General features: G+C 30.9%; 1 protein-coding gene across 2 annotated transcripts; it reads left to right on the top strand.

The window, feature by feature from the left end:
- Positions 1-1,916: 1,916 nt before the first annotated feature.
- On the top strand, positions 1,917-24,104 carry LOC119839957 (alpha-tocopherol transfer protein-like). Of its 2 annotated transcripts, none has more exons than XM_038366419.1 (7): positions 1,917-2,165; positions 18,715-18,894; positions 19,307-19,401; positions 19,639-19,792; positions 20,958-21,151; positions 21,420-21,681; positions 22,680-24,103. In XM_038366419.1, exons 1-7 carry the CDS (start codon positions 2,108-2,110, stop codon positions 22,709-22,711), a joined length of 975 nt encoding a protein of 324 aa, XP_038222347.1. In that variant the 5' UTR covers positions 1,917-2,107; the 3' UTR covers positions 22,712-24,103. The 2 variants fall into 2 exon arrangements, with proteins under 2 accessions (XP_038222347.1, XP_038222356.1); XM_038366428.1 differs by lacking the exon at positions 1,917-2,165 and adding an exon at positions 16,157-16,297 and having other exon boundaries at positions 22,680-24,104.

Below are 24,104 nucleotides of genomic sequence, written 5' to 3'. Positions count from 1 at the left end.
AGTAATAAATGTTATTTGCAGTTAACAATTTTCTTTTTTCTTTATTACAATATTTATGGCAAGACTAGGTATATATGCGTATACTAGTTATTTTACTAACATAATAACTTGTATTTTGTATGGATCTCTGTGTCTGAAAATTAAATTATGATAGCAATACTCATACTTTATATAGTATTACATATATTTATATGTATTACTATTATTTTATTAAAAAGAATTTCCATAATTAAGCCTTTCTGACCACTTATTTTATATTTTATATGTTTTTGAATAACATTTTTTTTTTTGAGAAATGAGTCACGCTTTGTGACGAATTGAGCCAGCTCGAACCGGTGAAGTACCACACCCCCGGTGACCTCCTGAAACCGGCGTGAAGAATTAGCAAGCTACTGAGTTCCGGGCTTTAATGGGGGCCGGAGGCCCGTTTCCTTCTCGTTATCCCATACCCCCATAAATCGTGCAGAGCATTCGCAAAGAAACTACCTCTTCGAATGTTCATGGGCAGTGGTGATCGCTTAGCATATGGTGATCACTGCCGAGTTGCCCGGTATAACATAAAAAGGCCTTACTTTGAATTATATTTACAGTAAAAATATAAGTCATACGTTGCAAACGATAAAAAAGCATTGACCCTGATTTTTTTTTTTAGAATAACAATTATTATTAATAATATTATTACTATATTTACCCAATGTTCTTGCAGACTTGAACTTGGCCTTGGCGCTTACAGCGCCACAGCAATGCGTGGCGAAACATAAAAATATTATTAGATATATGTGTACATTTACCTCTATTTGTTATTGTATGTTACTGCAGATGGCGTTATTAACAAATATGAAACAATTTTTATTTTTATACAGAAGCATAAGTAATGGTATGAATATTTAAAATCTCGTTAAAGAATAAAAAAACTTCACGGAGCCGGAGGCCTGTTTCCTTTTCCTCACCCTAGCCCGTCCAACCTTTGCTTCTCGTCGTAAATCTTTTCCTTATCTCTTAAAAGCTAACCACGCATTTTCAATCCCTGCTTATGTTATTATTAATGGGCAGTCGTGATCTTAGTATCATTTTATCTTACCATCAGACGAATCTGAGAATAACGGCTCTAAGATAAAAAAAAACAATAAGTTGTGTATAACATTTAATTCTGCTATTACACAAAAGATGGCAATAAACTAAATTTAACTAAGCTCTTTAAATGCGATTTGTTTATAGGCACATATTTTTTTTAAACAAAGTGCATTTTACAAAACTGTTTAATTATCGCATAAAGTATGCACGCAGAATTCTTAATATAATGAGAATTCAGATTTTGTAATTGAAACGCAATTTCCCTAACGTTATTAGTACGGTCGACATTATTAGAAAAACATTGACATATTTTTTTATTTCGTATTATTTATTTAGAAATTACCATATGACTATAATATGTTTTTGACATTACTGGAAATAATTAAAGAAAAACGACGTTTGTATTTAAATGTGTTTTAAAAAATTTAAGATTTAGAAGTATGCAAGTATATGAAAATTCTTTTTGTAAGACCTGATTGCTCGTAATATTTATGATCTGTGTTTTTTTCCTGTATACAGGTAGTTAAAATGTTAATTAATTTCCTACCGTATTTAGTAATTTGCTGTGTTTAGACGACCACAACGAAGGTCTGTATTACAGACCTTCATGGAAAGTTCCCTTAGTCGAAATGATTCTGAGAAATAAAAGTTAGGAAAAATTTAAATTAAAAGTTCTATTTGAAAACAATGTAACCAAAACATTAATAGGTATTGAAAAAATAGCCGAAAATCACCAGGAGTTACTATAGATTGCATGCATATCAGTTACATCATGGCACAAACATTGCAAAAGCTTTGTAATGTAAGCCAAAACATAAGAGCCGACATCTCATGTCAGTTTTGTAGAGGTGACGGGGAAGTGTGCGCGTAGTCACCAGTTCGCTTACAGATATCCACGAGGATACACGCGCCAAACGTTGTTTCACATAAACAAAACATTAAATACAGTGCACATAAAGTGGAGATACAATAATTTAACCCCTCTTGTGATATTTTTTTATTATAAGCTACTCTATCTCTAGGTAAACTCAAAATGCCCGCTGAATCGGAAGCTCTCACAAAAGTTGTGTTGCACGATGTCACGCCTGAAGGTAAGTTTTGCTTATTTATTTTGAATGATGTTTTTAGTCATCAGAATTTGTTAAGAATGAATTTCATCATCAACATCTATCATTCTAATACGAGAAAATATTTATTAAATAGAAAATTTCGTTATAAACAAAACTTTACGAGAAACCAGTTTTCAGCATGTCGCATTGACGCAGTTTAATTTCACTAAGAATACCCGGATATCATTTAAAATTAAAATATTATACTGCATCCAATTCCTTTAATTGAAAAACAACACATTAAAACACAACAGTGCCATTTAAAAGTTGCAATAAAGCTACTCTTTTGTTGTTTTAGTATACAACAAGATTAAATTCAATTTAAAATATTGAATATGCAAAATGTGTGTGTTGTTCTTTATTTAATGCCTATTAAATAGTTAGTAGTGAAGGATGTCAGGATGGTGTCTGTTGTGAGCCGCTAGCGACGCATACAGGAGGCGTTTTCATGGATTAAATTACATTTTAGGGGCTTTAAAAATCAAACAAGTTAGGTACGTGACTTCCAAACTTTTGTTGCGTAATCAGTATAATAAAGCTATTATTAACATATCTGCATAAATTAATAAAAATAGTATTAAAAGCCAACATTCCTAATTGAAATTTAAATAACATATATACATACATATATTTTTCGATATCCATTTATACCATCACTTGAAGACCATATTATGCAATTGCAATTTTAAGTGAATATATTATTTTTGTGCAGACAGTGGGCTTTTATATTATATAACATAGGAATAAATATGCTTCAAGATTACAAAACTCTTCTTTAGCAATCGGCTAATGTTGAGAAATCAGTCAACAACTTTAATATTGTATTAATCGCATAGAACACAGACTATATGTTTATTTTTTATTTGTGATACGTTATCCAATTTCTCACCTCCTATAAAACGCCATGGTTCACCATAAAAGCTTCACTGTCCACTAGCCCAAACCTTTTAAATTAAATTTCCATAATACACCAGTCTATACCATACTGAATTGATACAAAGTAAAAGTCCGAAAATTCTGGAGTGAAAATATATATGTATAAATATAATAGAGGCACACTAGCTGCGCCCCGCGGTTTCACCCGTGTAAGTCCGTATTCCGTAGGAATATCGAGATAAAAAGTAGCCTTTTTCCAGTTGTCCAACTATCTACGTACCAAATTTCTTTGCAATAGGTTCAGCAGTTTTGGCGTGAAAGAGCAACAAACACAAACACATCCTTACAAACTTTCGCTTATAAATATTAGTAGGATTATTAGTGGCTATAATCATTATGGCTATTACAACATTATTGGAATTTCTCGTAGTTTGAGTTCTATCCAAAAATACGCTTTCGTTGAGGAGGATAAATTTTATTAATATAACTATGGTTGAAGTCAAAAATTTTTGGGGAAAATTTGTTTACAAAACTTGTTAAAATTTACGAACCGTAAAGCATTAACCCGTGAAACAATATAATGTTATATGAAATGATGATAATGATGAAAATCTGGGGTGCAAACCATTAGGCCGCTGCTCTGATTAATTATTAATCGGCACCGATTAATGAAGAGCCTAAACTCCTTATGAAACAGGTGATATAAGCAGTTGACTGCGACATATCTATATAACCACACTCAGTTTTAGAAATATTAATACTAACATTCCTAATTTAGGAAACTTTATATTTGTTTAGCTACATCTAAATTAACTTTTAAATACAGATACATTCAGACTAGTGACATTAAGTATGAAATTTTGTTACCTGAACTATATTTTTGTTCTTAAAAAGATGTATTCAAACATTCATAATCATAAGCTCTCGTCCGTCTCGTCTCGCCCGTTTTTGTTTATGTACGTATATATTTTTACGAATAAGTACATGCTATACTACTTTCTTAAAAATAATAAAAATCAGTTATTGAACAAATTATAAATCACATACAACATGAAACTCAGACTCCTAATATAGCTTTCGCTGTGTTTCAGGAGTCTGTGTCTTCCCGATACAGTACAAAATAGTTCCATTTAGACACAATAAAAAGATAATTGCTGCTTCATACATATGAAATTTAAATTCTATAATTTAATATAAATTTATGATATTTAACAATTAACAATTTAATAATTTACATTTTATCAATAACACTTTCGTAAAAATGTTATCGCAGATCAAGAACATACTTTATAGGAGCTTTAATTTTATTTGCATATTTAATTGATTTAATGATCGCAAGGTCACATAAATTTAACTCCTTTGTTTACAGCGAACAATTCTCATTGTCTGATCAGATTCTGTCATTGAGATCAGTTACACAATGTATATATATTCAATGTAATAATTAGTTTCTTGAAAAAAACATATCATAAAAAATACATGTTAGAAAAAAATATTGACAACCATTCTGTTCTATGAAGTCATACTCTACAATTGCTTATTCATATTCGTTCATTATAAACCTAAGGGTTAAAGTTTAAATCGACAGTAAGATATTGTGTGGTAAAACGATAGGTTAGTAGGTACTCATATTGCATAAAATATTAGCGTTGGCTTAAATCAAACATAACAATAACAATGTTTTTATACAGAAAGTAGGATTGCCACCCTTAGTATATTAAAGTAATTAACTCAATTGTCTTATTATGTTATAGAAGAATAACATGGACCAAATAATACTATATTTTTATCGATATCTTGGCAGTTGCGATCTCTATATCAATAGAATCGCTCGTAATTCGAGGAAATTATAACAGGTTTTACCAGATAGAATCAATCATTTGATTTGCCTATGTTTTTCTAACCGATCGACGTTTCATAATTCATTGCGCTGAAATTCGACATGGGCCTTATCAGTCGTGTAGCGTTGCCTAACGTTGAGATTGTATGTTTGTATGATCATTTTAATTAGAACGGAAAACAAAACACAACGGTCACTTCTTCTGCCCTTCGTTTACCATTACAGAGTGATACACAAAAAAAGCCAAGCCTTATGTCCTTACATAAAAGAACTACAAGAAGTTACATATAGCAAGAATTTTATCCTAACAATAAATATTCAGGAAATGTAAAGGAATGCACCAAAGAGCAGTTGAAAAAGAATGCATAATAAACAGTTTTATTGCGTCAGTTGTATGCGAGAATTAATACAAAAACTAAACAAAAAAGGAACTAGACTTAATCCAGTTTCAATTATATTAACTAGTGTATTCATTGTTGAAATTTTCAGTATATGAAATATGATAATAATAAAAAATGTAACACCAAAAACTCCCAAAAAGTTCAAAATTATTGTTTTGTCTTAAATACGATCCTTTTAGCTATAAGCTATATTCCTAAGAGATATTTTAATTATCTAGGATCATACCTATATATTATCATGATGAGGTGAAATGTCAGCTTCGACGGAACACTGAAATTGGGACACGATTAATTATCATTAGTTGAATTGCTCTTTGTTTGTTATTTCATTTAAAAATAGGTCAGTGACCAATAAAAACGAAAAATTTCAAATTTGGATACATTTATCATCACCATCAGCTCGACCGCAACGACACAGGTTACCTATGAGGGTTCACGCTATAATCTACCACGTTGGCAAGTGCGGGTTGGCAGATAACATATGCCGACAAACTTTTGATTCTTCGACATGCTGGTTTCCTCACAATGTTTCGCTTCACCGTTTCGAGCATTGGTGATATGAATAATATAAGCAGATAAATCGAAAAAACATTTTTTTTTATTGCGCGCTCACCCGGTCCCGAAACCATGTCTTTTGCTTTTAACTCTGATGTCCGAATCACAGAGCAACCATGACTGTCAATAAAAACAAAATTATATTAAAAATTGATAATATATAAGTATATTTTTGTGGACATGATGAAAATCAAATAACAAATTCTGCTGTTTGAGAGTGATAGCTATAACCGGGAAGTTTTAAATTTTTGAACTATTTGGAAATGATTCATAGGTATATAATCATATATTAATGAAGATGGTTATAACAATACTGCGTGATACAATAAAATAACCTAACCGGAACCACACAAAGACAACCTTCAATATGTGTGATTCAGTAATCAATATACAAAGTTCTTTAGATATAGGTTCTTCGTAGACTGCGATCACGTTAAAGCGTTTCGTATATATATTTCGTTCCGTATATATAAAGCGTAGTTTTTTATTTTTCTAGAATACTATCAAATTGTTCTCATCAAATAATTTTATTACTAATTATGTGCGTCGATTTATGTAAAAAAATCGTAGCATGGTAAAACATTTGTATCATAAACTTGTTATATGTAACACAATTTCCGTCTGAATATTAACTCGCAATAAGTAATGGTACTAAAAATCATTGAATACCATCTATGATTTAAACTGCAGTTTTTCATATAGAATTCTATATGATTTATTACTGTAAATTTGTCTTAACATCACCAAAATAAAACCATAGAGTAGACACTGTAATCAATTATTCTCTTAACATAATTATGTTCCAAGAGTACATTACAATTATCTAATACAATTTTTTATTCAAACATACTTATTAGCATTTTTCCCAGTAACTAACGCACTGTATAAATTAGCAATAAAGCAAGTTGGTGTAACTTATATTGAGATTTAAATTCTTGTAAACTCTTATGATTGTATCCTATTACTACTTATGTATAAAGTGTTGTATTTATATTTCTATTTATCGAGCTGTGGTGGCTCAGTGATTATGATCTCGGACTTTAGTCGAGACTGGGTTCTGGGTTCGAGTCCAAGCGCACGTGCAACGTCGCCGCAAGAAAATAAATTGATTTTTAAAATGTGCAGACATTATCCTTATAACCACTGCTCGAAACGGCGAAGGAAAACATTGTGATGAAACCGACATGTTCGAGAAATTAAACGTTTGACAACACGCGACATCTACCAAGTGCCAACCCGCGCTTGACCAGCGTGGTGGATGATGGCATGATCGCACATAGAATGTCTGTGTCCCTGCATTGAAAAATAATATATGGGGTGATAATGATTGTATTTATTTGGATACTTTCCGACTGGGGTGATGCCAATCTGGTCAAGTTCAGTGCGACAAAGACCCAGGCGTGTCTATTCTCCGCTAAAAGGAGTCCATTCCAACTGACTCCGACTTTCCAAGGAGTGTCCGTGCCGATTTCTGGCCACCTCGAGCTTCTTGGTATCACCTTAACGCCTACTCTGAACTTTGGTTCATATATTGAATCAAAAGCCCAAGTAGCCTCGAAAAAGCTTGGTATTCTGGCGAAGGTGAGACAGTATTTCAGCCCGGGACAGTTGCTCAATCTCTACCAAGCACAAGTCCGGTCGTGCATGGAATACTGCTCTCACCTCTGGGATGGTTCTGCCAAATATCAGCTGGAGACGCTTGAGGCGATAGAGAGGCGTGCTAAGAAGCTCATAAACGACGATGATCTGGTAGGCAAAAGACTTACAGAGCCTCGCTCATCGCCATAGAGTGGCTAGTCTATCGGTCTTTTATCGGATACACTTTGGAGAGTGCGCTGCGGAATTACACAATTTGATTCCGCCATCCCCATTCTTCCATCGGTCGTCGAGGTGCACAGACTCTAGGCACCGCTTTATGGTGGATGTTCCATGTACCCGGACTAAGCGGTTCGACTCTACATTCTTTATTCGAACCGCTAGGGACTTGAACATGCTTCCTGAGTCTGTGTTCCCTGGCGGGTATAATCTGGAGATCTTCAAATGTAGAGTGAACAGGTACCTCCTAGGGAAGCGCGCTCCATCTTAGACTACATCTACGCTTACCAGCAGGCGAGATGGTAGTCAAGCGCTTCCCTATCCCACAATAAAAAAAAAAAAAAAAACTTTCATTAAAATAATGTTTTTCGTACAGATGTCATCTATCTAATAAAGAGAGGTATGATTATTATTTATCAATGTAATAAAGTTTTTATGGGTGTCATCTTTAATTTTAGTATTATTTATTACTACTGTTACTATTTATTTTTTCTGGCCAAATAAATATTTTTGAATTTTTTCATTTAGAATTAATCTGATATTAATTCAGTGTCAACAAAGCTAAAGGACTTCATGAAATCAAACAAATTCCTAATACAAAATATAAGACTTTTTACAAACATTTTTTAATTTCTAAAAATTTTTGGGATCATGGGTTCACGGTACGGTCAAAAATGCATTATAATCAAATCTCATGATTTTTTTTCTACTCTTTAAAACGTTTAAATTATTTGTGATATATGTGCAAAACTTCAATTTAAAATCTATTCTATTTAATTTTTACGAAAGATATAATGGTAAAATATTAAGCAGGTAGAATAATGCAATATACACACAATATGTTTAATAGAAAGCTTATAGATCGTTTATTGCTACTTCGAGGTTGTCATCGGAAATGAGAAATGATGGAAAATTGTAACAAAAATGAAGAAACATGTGACACTGGCGAGTGTGACTGACACAAATGCGATATAAATTGAGGAAGAGTATTGAAACATTATTACCGTGCAAATGTGACAGCGATATGACCATAGACAATAAACAAATCCAATGCCAAGAACACGATGTTGCTGAACTAAAAGCAAATTTACAGTACACAACCATCCATCTACAATACAGGGAATTTAAAATAGGACACTTTTTTAAAGAGGACCCTTTTGTATTTTTATATATTTGTAACATTTTCACGCAAAGACCACCATTTGTACCATGGACCATTTTTAAAAATTCTTTCACCATTAGAAAGCTGATACTTCACTGAGTGACATAGGCTATGTATGTACCACGGGCGAATCCCGGGCGAATTGGTATTATATAAATATATTAATCAATCCCACATCGTTGATTGTAAATGTATTTTGTACTGATTACATATATACAAATCTTTAATTACAGAGAAATCTAAAGAAAATAAAGAACGTACTTAAATATATATTATTTTTGTAAAACTTAATTCTGCTACTATGACGCTTCTACCCTGCCACTATCAGATCTATTATAATTTCACATGCTCATGAAATATATACGCATTTTATTAAATAAATAAAAAAATATTTACATTAATTTTTATGATGATACTGAACCTACATTTATAAATGAGCTATAAATAATTTATTATTTCCACCTTTTAACACATTTAAACTGTCGTAGATTGTAAAACAATCTGTAATCTCTATATATGTATTTAAATTTGAATTTGATAATATTTGATCAAATCATCAAATGGGAGCATGCAACGGTTTCTGAATACAAAGTTCAAATAACTGGGTCATTGTGGGCGTATAGATATACCATTTAGTTTGTGTGGTTCAAATAACGAAGCATTAATAATAAATTTATAACAAACAAATTTAACTCGCATTAATATTAAAAAAAAATAAACAAAAATATAATAATTATACATAAATTTTTAAATTTTCCAAGCATAAAAATGCTCTTGGAACACAACCGACATTGCGCAGATTAGTTTAGTATTCAAGTGTGTCGACTTGGTAATAGATAAATATAACCGTTTAGTTGAGGAGAAATACTACACTCAAAAGACAAAAACAGTAAATATATATGTGATGGACGAGCTAATGCAATGTATTTATAGTAAATACGCAATAAATTAAATAATTTAATTTATAATTTAACCAATGAGTGGAGGAAGAATTTCATTTCGGTCTAGATTGAACTGAGATTAGGGCACTCTTTGTGGTATTGGTTGATTATTTAATTGTAGCGAAACTTGATTCAGAGATGTATCTGTAATTATCTGTTATTATCATAGTTACTACTGGTTAAAGACAATATTTCTAGTAGTCGTAAAGTTCGTGTAGCCATAAAAGTTTATGGCCATAAAATGAATTATATCTACAAACACAACCTTATATATGAATCATTATAAGAATGCGACGTAGTCTTTAAATTTAAATCTTAATTTTTATGCGTCATATTTATGTATAAAAATTAATCTCTTTTACTCGTAGTCACGGCATCGAGTGTTAACAATTGAACAGATTTCGCTAATTCAATTTCTTTTTTTTATTATTTGGATAAGGGTGTCATGGAAAAAGTTTTTGTAATGCGCCAAATAAAAAAAAATACGTTTATTAAAACTTTGCGCGAAGACGAGACTGCGTCTGACAGGTCAGTAAACAGTCTATAATGTATTAGAAATCATAATGACATCAATGTTAAAAATAAATAATGAAATGGATATCGTTATGATAGCAATATATTTTTTACCGACCACGCTGCATATAATTATGCAAGACCGGGTCTGCGTTATCAGAATTAAATTCACGTCCATAAATAATTGCATAATACTTATTACTTTGTTGTTTAATCGAGGCAAACGATGTCACTATCATCAATTTAAAATTCGAATAGGTAACGACAAGACACAGATAATATACAATAAATGAATAATTACCACAACCTATTTCTGACTTTGACTGATTAAAATGTTATATCATTTCTCTCAATCAAAAAGACGAAATTTTCATGAAAAATTATTTTTACGACGTAATAATGCTCTGACCATTATGTACACCATAATTTTATTCCTGTTTATAATTTACTAACGGTCCGAACCGGCTTCGTCCGTGGTAGATATATAGCCGATTGCCTTCCATTGAGGAAATGGGCTGTTTAACATTTAAATAATTTTTCAAATCGGACCAATAGTATCTGAGATTAGTGCGTTCACACAAACAAAGAAACGAACAAACTCTTCATCTTTATAATATTGGTATAGATTAAACTAATCTGTTTTTTCTGAGATGATATTATATAATAGATTATATTATATTATATGATAGATTTCAGGATAATACGAATACGAATATTTGTTTTGAAATCACAATGAACATGTTTATTTCAAAATGTAGGTGCTTAGAACTTCAGACACGATAAAGTTTGAGTAATCGTAAATACGTAAGATTATGTTAATTGGGTATTACGACCAAAATAATTAGTCATACGATTTGCGGAATAGCGTCATCTTTAAAAAATGCCAGCAGCACGCTTTGCGTAGTTAGAAGCTTTAAGAAATTGAATACGTTTCAGATTTTGTTGACATTGTTATTTTAGGTATTTTTAAGATGTTATCTTATATTAAAATGAAAGACAATATCATTAAAAATTAACATTAAACTATTCGTAGAACCGCTCCATAGGTTAATGTTCTCCACGACCAGTTATTCCTTTTTCATTAGAACAGGATGAACCTACTCGTCAGAATCCTCAAAGACCTCTATGCATTTATGATTTAACTAATTAAAGAAGCCCAAAAAAAAGTATTCAGAAAAAAGGAATATAAAAAAGCTATAAAAAATTATGTTATTAATATAAACAAGGTCCAAAGGGAGAGTTTTTGTCGTGTCTGAGTTGAAATTATCTTCTTTTGTTAAATAATAATATGAGGTTTGGATCGTCATATTAACTTGTTAGTGATGGCGCATGATCCGGCCATACTATTAATCTGAAAGTAAAAAAAGATCGAAAAATACGCTAAAGCCCCAGCTTCACATACGTCTGGATTACAAGGGGATGAAATAACTACATAATTGTATTACTACAAATTTAAGTGTATAACTACAATAATTGTATAATGAAAAAAGTATTGAAATAAATATGCAACCGAAACTAAAAATATTATTATGTAAGCCGCTGCAAATTGAATTGCATAAATCAATCATATGAAATATACGGCATAGATACAACCTCTGAGCCATCACGATCGAAGACACAGCGGGAGTCTGAAGAGTTACATTGTTATCAATTATCAGACTAACATAAAGCTATAGTGATAAGTGTAAGTAAAGATAACATTTTGAAGAAAAATCACGCATGTCACGTTCCGATATTTTGTCACGATTATTTCACCCTTCAGATATTTAAATCATAAAAATTTCCGTCCCAATTTGTGATAAGGGTCATATGCAATTACCAATTAGATTTAAGTCACGCGACAGAATCTTAACATCTGGCACGACATCGATTGATTATGAAAGTAGGTCACTCTGTTGTATTGAATATTTAGGAACAAAGTCGTTTATGAAAATTATATATTTCTAACAACTATTTCTTATCTATAATTTAAGAAAATCTGTTCACCCATACAAAGATGCAACTTGCAGCAACATTGTTTCTTTGTTTATATTATTACTTTTTCATTTGCTTATTATCCTGTTGTCGACCGTACTATAAACATATCGATGCAAAATTTCATTATGAACCATTGCACCGTTTTGACATGATCTGGTATGAAAACATTCAAATATTTGCATTATACAGCAGTATTATAAACTATGCTTAGTATATGTGATTTTGTTTTCATATTATTAGAGTAAAAATTCAAATAGGTCTTCAGATAGTATCAGAAGGCACCAGCTACCAAACAAAAAAGTATCATATCAAATTGAGCCTGTCTAAATTTCTGAGGTAACAAACATTAAAAATTCCAGCTAATTGAGAACTTTCTTCTCTTTTAATTTCGGTTAAAAGCGTCATTATTTTTTATCACACTTGGGCACCACCAGGCTTCATATAATTTAACCTTAAGTTGAATATTACAGGAATATATATTTAACAACATATACATACTCAGATTGTCAATTTCAACACACAAATACACGTACGGAGAAAATATATATCCATATAGTTCAAAATTGATATTACAGATTACTCCTCGTATTTAGCTGCATCTGACGCATTGGTAACATTTTGCACTCATAAAAAGTTTATGACAGTTAGCCAAATGCCAAAATACGTTCGAAAATTACATCATACTATTATGATACCATAATATTACTTAGTTTTAACTTTTAACAATCTAGATTTGCGATGGAAACCCTTATTTTGGATTAACAAACTTAACCTTTGTATATTATTAAAATTTTAACATTCTGCTGACGATACATCATTCGTTAGTAAAATAATCGATAAAAAGTATAGAATATTTCAAATTTTGTATTATCTGCATGTTCACAGTCACACTTTTTGAAGACAATTTTTTGCTATAAATATTACAAAAGCGGCCATGACAAGTTTTTGATCGATCGCAGACAAATTAGAGAGTAGAAAAACGCTCAATGCGATAATTTATTTAAAAGATATGTGCTAAATAAGTACTATTTCTATTTCTGTCTATTTTTATTTTTTCAATGCTGTTTGTCAAATATGAATTTGTAAATGATGAAAATTTCACAAAAATGACTTTCAAATAAGTTTCACCAGTATCTGTTTCTTTTGACGGTCACGTAGATTATACAAAATTATTAAATCTGAGGCACTTTAAAATAAGATGTTTTATGAAAGATAGATTACTTGTCTTATGCACGAAATGGCCGATACTGGTGAATTTTTTGTTGAGCTGCGGTGAGTTTTACTTGTATAAGGAAAAACTCAAACTCTCTCACTTTTTCATACCATATTATATACGATTAGTGAATTTGTAAAGAAAATATGTGAAACGAACCACAGAGAATAAATAGTAGATTTCCATCATGCTCTACTCGTTTGCACTTCACTATATGCTTTTCTACTGTTCTTGAGAAAACCATTTGTGTGTGTCCGTCCCGATTTCGTCAAGTAAAATTCTATCAAAATCGATTTAGTGCTTTAGGCATAAAAACATAACAAACAATGATACCATCACTTTCCTATTTATAAAAGAGAGAGAGGTATAAAATGCAATTACGTGATGTGCACGTATATTAGAGCACCAACCTCTGGATTGGCTCGATACCAATTACGGAGGTCTATGATTATTATTATTAAGTACGATACAAATTATTCAGTAACGTACATCGTAAACTATTTCTTACATCACATTGCTTTTAATAGTACGGAATTTCATGAAATCCTAGGAAAATCTGATCAAATGAACAAAACCATATCTTATTTTTTACTAGCTTTTGCCCGCGGCTTCGCACGCGTTAAATTCGGAGTAGTTTAATAGATGTTATTATACATATAAACCTTCCTCTTGATTCATTCTATCTATTAAAAGAACCCCATAAAAATCCATTGCAAGTGACTTTGTTTTATACTGTGTAGTACTACTACTTCATTTATTAAATATTTAAAATTGAACAATTGAGTTGAGGTGCCACTCTTCATTTAATAATGGGACCAAATGCAATTCCCTATCAAACACAAAAATAATAATCACCCCAAAAGAAAATTCCAAGGAGCTAGCAACAAAACAAAAAAAATGAATTGAGAACCTACTTTGTTTTTGGAAACGTCGATAAAAATTGCATCTAATATGATAATTAAATGACAATATGCAATACTTGTCTATCAAGTATCGACATAAAAACAAAAGCATTATTTATTTTCTTCATTAATATAGAATATTAATTGCATTCTCGCCTTTTACATCTTACGTTTCGGAGTCGGTTAAACTATTGCTCGTAACTCGTAACATGAATAGGGACAGTGAGTCAGAGCATTGCCCTCAAGCCTGTTCTAGGTCAGGTGCACGCGAGGGCAAACAGCGCGCAGCGCACCTTGAAAATTTTGCACCTATATTTCAAACCTACAAAATTAGGTACCTTAATTGATTTACTTGCATTTAAAATGTAAATACGATATTCAAAATTCCTTTGGATATAAATTTTGTCTTTTTCTATTTCAAATGCAAAATACTTTCTGATCAAGCAGTCAAGTCCCAAACAACGTGCTTAAGTTCTAAAGAGTCATTCAGATAGGTTTTTCTGATGTTTTTTTTTTACAAAATAGTTAACAGTTATCACCTATGCATTTGTTATTTATAGCATAAATTTGAATGTAATAAATCAGTCAACGATACAATAACCGTTAATAATTAATTCGAATAAAACAACATCAATATAACCCCAAGCATATCCTAATAAAAACTAGTAACAGCGTCATCTATTATAATTAATCGATAATTTCTATAATTATAAGTCAATTCATTAATTGGATACTAAATATCTTCACCATATTTTAATTTTTTACGATATCTATTTTATTATATATTTTAAATTTTAGTAGTGGACAAATAACAAAATCTACTTCAGCGCCATCCAGTGTTGAGTAGATTGGCGGTGTATCATTTACGCAATTCTACTCGACACTGGATGGCGATAATATAATAAACACACTGCACATCTAGATAGGTATGATCCGTACACTTATGTATTCCTTAATAAAATCGTGTGAGAAAAGTAAAAAAGTTGACGTCCTAAATGTTTATGTAAATGAAATATTCTTACACAATACTAATAATATTTAGTTTTTCGTTCATTGCATTGCATTGTAATTGTTAATATAGATAATAAATTCTTATAAAAAAATCAAAGTTCTTATAATTTAATCCGATATCCGAAATGGTTTTTCAAAATTGTAAAAGTCCACCTTTTTTAAGGTATTATGGTATATAGTCTGTATAATAATCTTCCATCGCCAATTTTGCCACTTATTATGTTTTTATCTCTGTATGGTCAATGAATGACGACATAATTCCTAAATCGCCGATCGCTCCCACGTGCACGTAAATTCGAAGGATTTTTTTAATCTAATTTCCATTAGAGGAAATTAGATAAAAAAACATGAATACCTTGTCAACAAAGCAGCTTTTAAAATTTCGCATGTATAAAACCTTGTTCAAGCTCAAAACAAAATAAAGTTATTTATAATAAATGTAACAAATTTTTTCCTAATATGTTTAACCTAATTTATTAATAGTATACAGTGAGATGTTTAATTCATTGAAATAAATAGTTACATTTTTTCTTATACGTAATCAGAAAATTAATGGTTAATCAACTAGCTAATATGTTGCAGAAGAATGGAAAATATGGATTACATATACATAAAAATAGACTTCATATATAGTATAAATAACGAACCAAGTCAATATCTGTTCGCTATTTATTTTAGATTGGCCCAAAACCATAGAAATTATAAGATACAAACTGTAAACACCAAGAGGAAAGTAGCCGGCAATATGTCTAGTGTGTGCACGTATGATCGCTAATAATATAAATCGTCCCAATTGCCTACTGAAGCGCAGTCTGTCTTCGCACGTTACCGGCATACGTTGCTAAACCATCACTGAAACTTGTTCTGTGGTTCATTTAATATTGTTGTTTGTGGAAACATGGGGAGAGGTAAGAAAATCAGTAACAATACTAAATTTAATGTAGGAATTTTCTTACATATTACATATTGCTAAATTGTGTTTCATTATAAAAGTATAGTTTAGGGGTTCATATCATTTTATTTTTGATTACCCTACTTTGTAATTAATAAGCTTTTATAAAATGTTTTACGTATCTAATTAATATTAAACGTAAAACTAAAAATGTGCGTGTCAACAGATTTGTACACGAAACATACATTAGTGCAGGTATCGGTTTATATCCCAATAAAAGATTTATCCACGATCACGCTTTATACTTTTACCCGACGATAGGTACAAATTAAATGTGCCCTTGATTTTAATGGAACTAAAAATAAACACGATTGATACCCTAGCAAGAATGTACCATTTTGCTATTATAACTGCAAATAAGAAAAAAATTGTATAAGAGATCGATTTAAATGTAGTCTTCATTTATGTGTGAATGAAAATTAAAAAATAATGATGATTTGAATATTTAGAATTTGTTTGCATTACAATGTATAACTGAGTTATTGTTTATAAGTGAGGATACTCATTGCAAAGGAGAAAGAAGAGAAAACAGCGTAAATAAACCTCTCAGTCGCAGTAATCAACGTCACTTTGCAGGATCAGATAGCCTAGTACATGTTATACTTAAACTGAATTGTTATATAACAATGAATTATAATATTTACCATTTTAGGGCTAAATATACCGATTAGTCACCTAATATAATAATCGGCACGTATTAAGATAATGCAACTATTCAAATGATTTAAACGTAGTTCTATTAATTAATATACATCTCCTTATTATTATGCCTTTCACCGTGTTAAAAAAAGGCTTCTAATTCTCTAGCCTCCTCACAATCTCCAGGAAAAAAAACCAAATCTTTCCAGTGCGACGTCGCACTCAAAAGAAAGACAAACAAATACGTCATCACATTTGTATTAAATATTTGTAAGGATATAAATAATATAAACTTTTGATCACCTTTAACTAACACAAAACTGAGACACATGTCTAAAATCCATACAATATCGTATTACATTGTGGAATATCAGCAGATTAAATGCTATTTATTTGATTGTTATTCATAGAATACGATATGATGATAATTTCCTCATGGGTAACTTCATCAGTGATCAAATGCCAATAGCCTCGAACCCCATACCCCAATCAGCGATCAGGATGTGCCTTAGGAAAATTTTAATGCAATCAAAACTTATGGATTTTTAACCAACAAAACCTGTTTAAATTGGCTATATCTAGCAATATTTGACATATGCAAATGTATACAAGAAAAATATTAATTCATTTCTTGTGCAATATTTTAAATCTGGGTTTTCCGTAAGTTCAACTACAGTCATAGCCATCCCACATTTAAACAACAGAACTACTCATACAATGGCCACAGGGTATTAAGATTAGTAATATTCTTGGTGTCACTCTGGGGACGTTAACTTCATTGTCATGTCATGATGATGCGTAAAATTAAATTTCCATGCAATGAAATTTTATACCTACATAGTTATTTTTCAACATTCTTACATACCTGTTCAAATGTTTTTTATTCATAACGATTGTATAAATTAACATTTATAAGAGTATATTAAATTGTAAATTTTTAGGTAACAGTGGTATATGAAATATTGTTTTATTGTTGAAATATTGTTTATGCGTAGGTTTACAAACCTACAACTGTAACAAAACCACTTATGTTTTTCAAATACAGAGTTCCTGAATAAAGTATTTCTTGTATAAACAATTTAATAGATTGTTACCTTAACCCTTTCATTTATTTTTTTAATACTGGTTCAAATTCTATTCATTTACTCATATAATCCAACTAAAATGCCCCAAATTTAAATAACAGACAAATCACTTAATACTCTGTATCTTAACTTAATCTAATAAATAATAGAACTCGTTTTTTTCTATTTCAGATTCAGAATAATAATATGTTGCATAAATTGATCAATCTTTATACGTCCCTTTCACGGCTTCACCAAAGAACTAGTCATAGAAAAATTTGGCAGGACACATTTAAAACTTATAAAAAACGAAATATGCCAGTTTGTATGCAAACACATAATATGTCAGACATGCTTGTCGAGAAAGAAATATCAATTCAGTTAGAAATAATTCAAATTGGTGTTGGTAGTAGTGGTAATTTCTATATATTGTGTGTTTCATTTTTGTGTTGTAGATATCTGCGCTTGACGGATACTTTTGAGCCTCTTATAAATCTCAGATGTAAAACTATCCACAACGTGACATTGGCAAAATTGTGGCAACACAGCACTGCCATTCATAAAATAAAATTGAATTGAATTAATTCAAATTGTAATTAGCTTTAGTTCTATCTCATAAAAGCGTGGACTGCAGTCATAATTTAATCAAATACAATTTTAATTGTTCCAGTATCGAAGCACATGTTGTCGGATGTGTCACAACTACCAGGCGTACAACTGGGTGATTTTCTCCTCCAATTCGAGTTAGACGAGCCTAAAGAATCGGTTCGTGAGATTGCTAGAAAAGAATTACGTGAGACTCCTGAAATTGTCAATCCCGCTGTTGAAGAATTACGAAGACTGTTAGAAGGTACAAATTACACATACCCATTTATTAATGTCGAATGTCGAATTTATTAATGAAGGTTCTGATTTGTAGAAATTTTCAATGTTTCTCAAAACTAAAAACTGAAATTGTCTTGTTGTTATTGATATATGTGATAATCTTATGGATATATAGCTAATCCAAATTGCGGTTATTAAATAAAAAAAAAGCAACTTACGTAAGTAAGATAAAACATATCTTTTTTTTCTTTCAAGTCTTGTACTTATGTATATAGAATACAGTAATAACGCATCGTTCAGCTTTAAAAATTGTGATAGCAATTCGTAACACGTACAAAAGTAATGACTAAAATCCTAACATACCATTATTTTAATGATAAAACCTTAACATACCGTTATGGCCAATATCAACAACACGAATAATCGTTATTTTACAGAGGATAAGGAACTTTACGTACCCTGTGACAGGGATGCATGGCTCATCAGATTTCTCAGACCCTGCAAATTTTATCCTGAAAGCGCTTACGACTTGGTAAGTCTGAATTATATTAGGTGTTGAAAATGATATATCAATATCAAAATAATCAGGAAAACTATTTTCCTGATTATTTTTATGTCTCCCGATTGACGAAAATCAAAAAGACTTCTCACATCCTTTAGTTTTTCATAAAAACCGCTACTGCCTTATGTGAGCCAACTTCTGAATCTTAATTTCACTTGCTTAAATTAAAAACTATTTACAAATTTAATGTTTTAAACATTCTTCCAGATCAAACGCTACTATTCGTTCAAATTGAAGCATCACAAGCATTACGAGGGCCTGACGCCAAGCAAGGAACAAAATGTCTTCAATCAGAATGTACTTAAGGTGCTACCTACGAGAGACCAGCTTGGACGACGAGTACTTGTTTTGGAACTAGGCAGTCAGTACATTAGTGATTTATATAATCGCTTCGTGTTTCGAAAAAATACGCCTTTTATAACAAACTTAAAAAAAATTGTTCATAATGTGAAACGGAAACGTGAATCCAATTATGCGACCGATATGAGAAAAATCCTACTCATAGGCAATTCGGCTGTTATTATCTATAATGCAAATTATATAGTTTCACGTTTTTGCTGTTTGACATCAATATAAAATGTTATAGGAATAGCTATAAAGTATTTATTGCAACATTTATAGTAGGAAACTTTTGATAAGTAGTTAAGTTGGCAGTTCTCCACGTAATTGCCAAGGTCAAGTATTTGCTTGAAGAGATTTTATAAAACATCTGTGAGAAGTATATCACGGAGAAATATAGTAGTATAGCCTATCTTTCACCTATCATAAACAAAAGCATATGTGACATGCCTGTTTTAAATTTAAGAGAACGCCTCTGCTCATTAAGATTCTAAACTAAAAAAATATCTCCGATGTTTTTTTTTAACCCGAATTAACTACTAATATTACAAATGGTTTGCAATTTCATCCTGAAAACAAAGCTTAAAGAGGTATAATTAAGAATCGAAAGGTACCATGATATAAACCCGGAATATTAGCTGACATAAAATACCTTTTTACGCTAACCGTTTTCACGCAAGACTAATTTGAAGTCGTGGAAATAAATACATTATTGCATGATTTGCGAATTGTGATGACGCATGAAATATGACGAAACAGCTGAATTATATTATGATTGTAATTCTTCACCATGTTGTTTCCTGTTCTACGTATAATTTGAAAATCAGTTATTCCTCATTTACTGCCATTACTCAAATTAAGAGCTTATTTATACTATCATATAACTGCAATGTGTGCAAGGATGAATTTTCAGATTCCAATCGTACAGCAATCAGGAAATTATTAACGATCATTCTTAGGTAGCATTTAGATAGAATATTTGTTAAATTATTATTATTTCCAAGTCTGAAAGGAATGCGGGAATTAATTACATATATATGTATAATAACGGCGTAATTACGCTAACATTCAGGAAATATTAATAGGTAGCTAAATAACTATAAAACCCATTTTCATACCTTCTTCACATTTACATACGAACTATTTATAAGGACAGAAAACGTAAAGATGCTTCATTTTCTTGCCAGAAAAATGGGATCACAACAAATGCAACTTGGATGAGGTGTTCAAAGGATGCGTCCTTTTCTTGGAGGCGGCGATGCTGGAGCCCGAAACACAAATCTGCGGCGCCGTCGTTATATTTGATATGGATGGTCTTTGTCTTCAACAAGCTTGGCAGTTCACTCCCCAGTTCGCCAAGAGAATCGTCGATTGGCTGCAGGTGTGTTGCTTTTTAAGATTGTTATTAATTATGGATATGGGTTAAATTTAAGAATAGATCTATATTTCTTATATTAATGCTTAGATACTTTTAATGAATCGATAAAATATATACAATTTTAATAATACAAAATCAACAGTGATGCATCATGAAGATTGAAGATTAACCATCGTACACTTGAATCCTTCAGATATTGTAAATGTTATCTCATAAAATATAAATTATTTATCTCGAAATACAAGATTTAGTATGATATTTCGTTTTTCAGGAATGCATACCGCTCCGTATCAAGGGTCTGTACATAATAAATCAGCCGTATATCTTCAACATGGTGTTCCAACTGTTCAAGCCTCTTCTCAAAGAGAAGCTACGATCAAGAATAGTATTTATGGGGAATGATAGGGAGCTTCTATACAAATACATTAGTCCCAAGTGTCTGCCAGACAAGTATGGAGGGAGTCTGTCCATACCAGATGTGAGCGGCTCACAGTGGCTTGAATTATTGATGCATTGCGATAAAGAATTCCATGGTAAGTGTATACGATATTAATATTTAAGTTAAAATTTATTATAATATATTCAATTCTCTTTGCAAAATCTCAATGCCGTTATTCATATAATTCTGCTTTATTTGCCTGGGGGCAGGGTAGTACTAATCGCGCAAAAACATATTTTTACTTTTAATTTTTAGTTTTATAGCATTGAAATGCTTTATAAATGAGAAATTTTGAAAGAATAGAAAAAATTTGATCACGAGGCAGGATTCGAACCTGCGTATCTTGCCTAACCGTAGCAACGCCTAGCCTCTCGGCCACCCGTGATCCTGCCACAGTAATCAAATTTATTCTACTCTTTCGGTTTCATGTGCCTAAGGGGCACCCCGCGCCATCTATTGAGATGATTAAGAACCATCACAACCAATACGAAACATTATTTCAATGATTACAATATTGTATCGATGGAACGCGGCCTTTGTTAAATTTAATTTTTAGTTTTATAGCATTGAAATTTCTTTCAAAATTTCTCATATTTTTACTTGATTTATACTGTGATAATAAATTTTTAGTTCATACGATTATTATTTTGTTGTTTATGTGTGAAAATTTATATTCATACACAAATAATTGAAACCGCCTTTAAAGATATGAGATAAAGTGAAAATTATATTTAATTGAATTATATGATTATTATGCACGTATATATATTTTATATGTATTTACTATTATTTTATTCTATTTTTTATGTATTTATGTTGCTTATAATATTTATAATTAAGTACATATATTTAATTTGTGTACGTATTTTTTTTCTTTCCAATATTAGATACTTGTTACTTTTGCGCTATCCCAGAACTTCGTACATTTCCTTTCCAACCAGGTTGCCTGGCAGAGATTGCTGTTAAGCAATAAGACCGCCCCTTGCACAAACGATGTCTTTTTTTTCCTTTTTAATGTATTCTTGCTGTTTCTGTCTAAGTTTGTGCAATAAAGCATTATAAATAAATAAATAAATGATTATTTTATTTCAGCTATCAACTCATATGGCTACAAGAAAAATTAATAGTAATTGGCAAAAATCACACGCCTACAGAAAAGAAGAGATAAAGCGTGTATTTCAAAATAGAATCTGAGGTTATTTAAGATTATCTGCAGTTCTATATTGGTGCTTAAAGTGATACTGTATTTGCTCATAAATAAAATAGCTCTTACGGTGAAGAGTCGTACAATATTTTAGGAATAAATCATTACTTAATTAAATGTTTGAACGCGTAAGTTTACTATTGCATCATAAAAAAAATTACATTCCTATTAATAAAATACAAAATAACTTATAGTCAAATGTTTTCTCTAAAGAATGATATAATTAAGGTAAAGGCTGTGATATCCGATATTTGGCAACGGAGAAAAGGTCAAATATGCACAAAATATCAATGAGCTTATTGGTATGTACTTAGTAAATTATAGTTATAAACTTGGTACTAATATTTTAATAAATTTATGTATAAGATGCCTTACTTGCCCGTGTGTTTAATGTTGATATATAATGTTTATATACTAAGTGGTTTATAGTAATGTTAAATGTAATAAACTATTCATAAAACCGTTTGGCGGGACCAAGAATTTAATAATAACATCATCTCACCTGAACTAGGTATACAATATACATATGCAATTCTAAGAATAATAACGCCTAGAGATCGACTACGCGCAAGTAAAGTGAGGTAATGTAAACTAATCATCTGTTGTCACGCTACACATATAAAAGCTTTGTATGTGTGCGTGTCAGCGAACCTAATTAAAACTCACTTGCTCACGAACACATCTGTTTTTTGGATTTTGGATAACCCTTTAACATAGATGTTTATCGTTAGTTAATAGAACTATAAATTTGCAAAGAATTAATTCCTTTGTTCTCCACAGAAGCACAAAACCACGCAGTAAGTAAATAACTAATTTGTTTTCTTACTTCGTGGTTTTGTGCTTTTGTCGTAAGTACGATAATAAGTTTGTTACAAATCTTTATTTTTTAAATTGTTTACAAAATTTTACATCTTAATTTTTTTATAAGTCGTATATCACAGAACAAATAAAAAATGTTAGAAAGAAAATAGTTCCTAATTTTTTTTAGAAAGTGTTACGCCACTTTTTAGAACGCACTACAATGCACGATCGCTCGCTTGCATCGATCATAAATAACAACTATTAATCGAAGATCTGTGGTATGTCTGTGGCATATATGGTAACTGTTAATAAACCATAATATCATAATTAATTATTGTGTGTATTTTTAAACAACGATTTAAAGGTTATGGTGAGATGAAATGATCTTAAACATTTTATACTTTAATACATACGAATAATACTTAACTTAGCTAGTTGTAATAATATTTTAGTGATAATTTTGTAATTGAATAAGGGAATAGTATGTTATCAATTTATAATCAATGCAATAT

Source organism: Zerene cesonia, chromosome 1 (assembly GCF_012273895.1).
Source record: "Zerene cesonia ecotype Mississippi chromosome 1, Zerene_cesonia_1.1, whole genome shotgun sequence".
NCBI classification, from domain to species: Eukaryota; Metazoa; Arthropoda; class Insecta; order Lepidoptera; family Pieridae; genus Zerene; species Zerene cesonia.
This window is presented reverse-complemented; position numbering and strand designations above follow the sequence as displayed.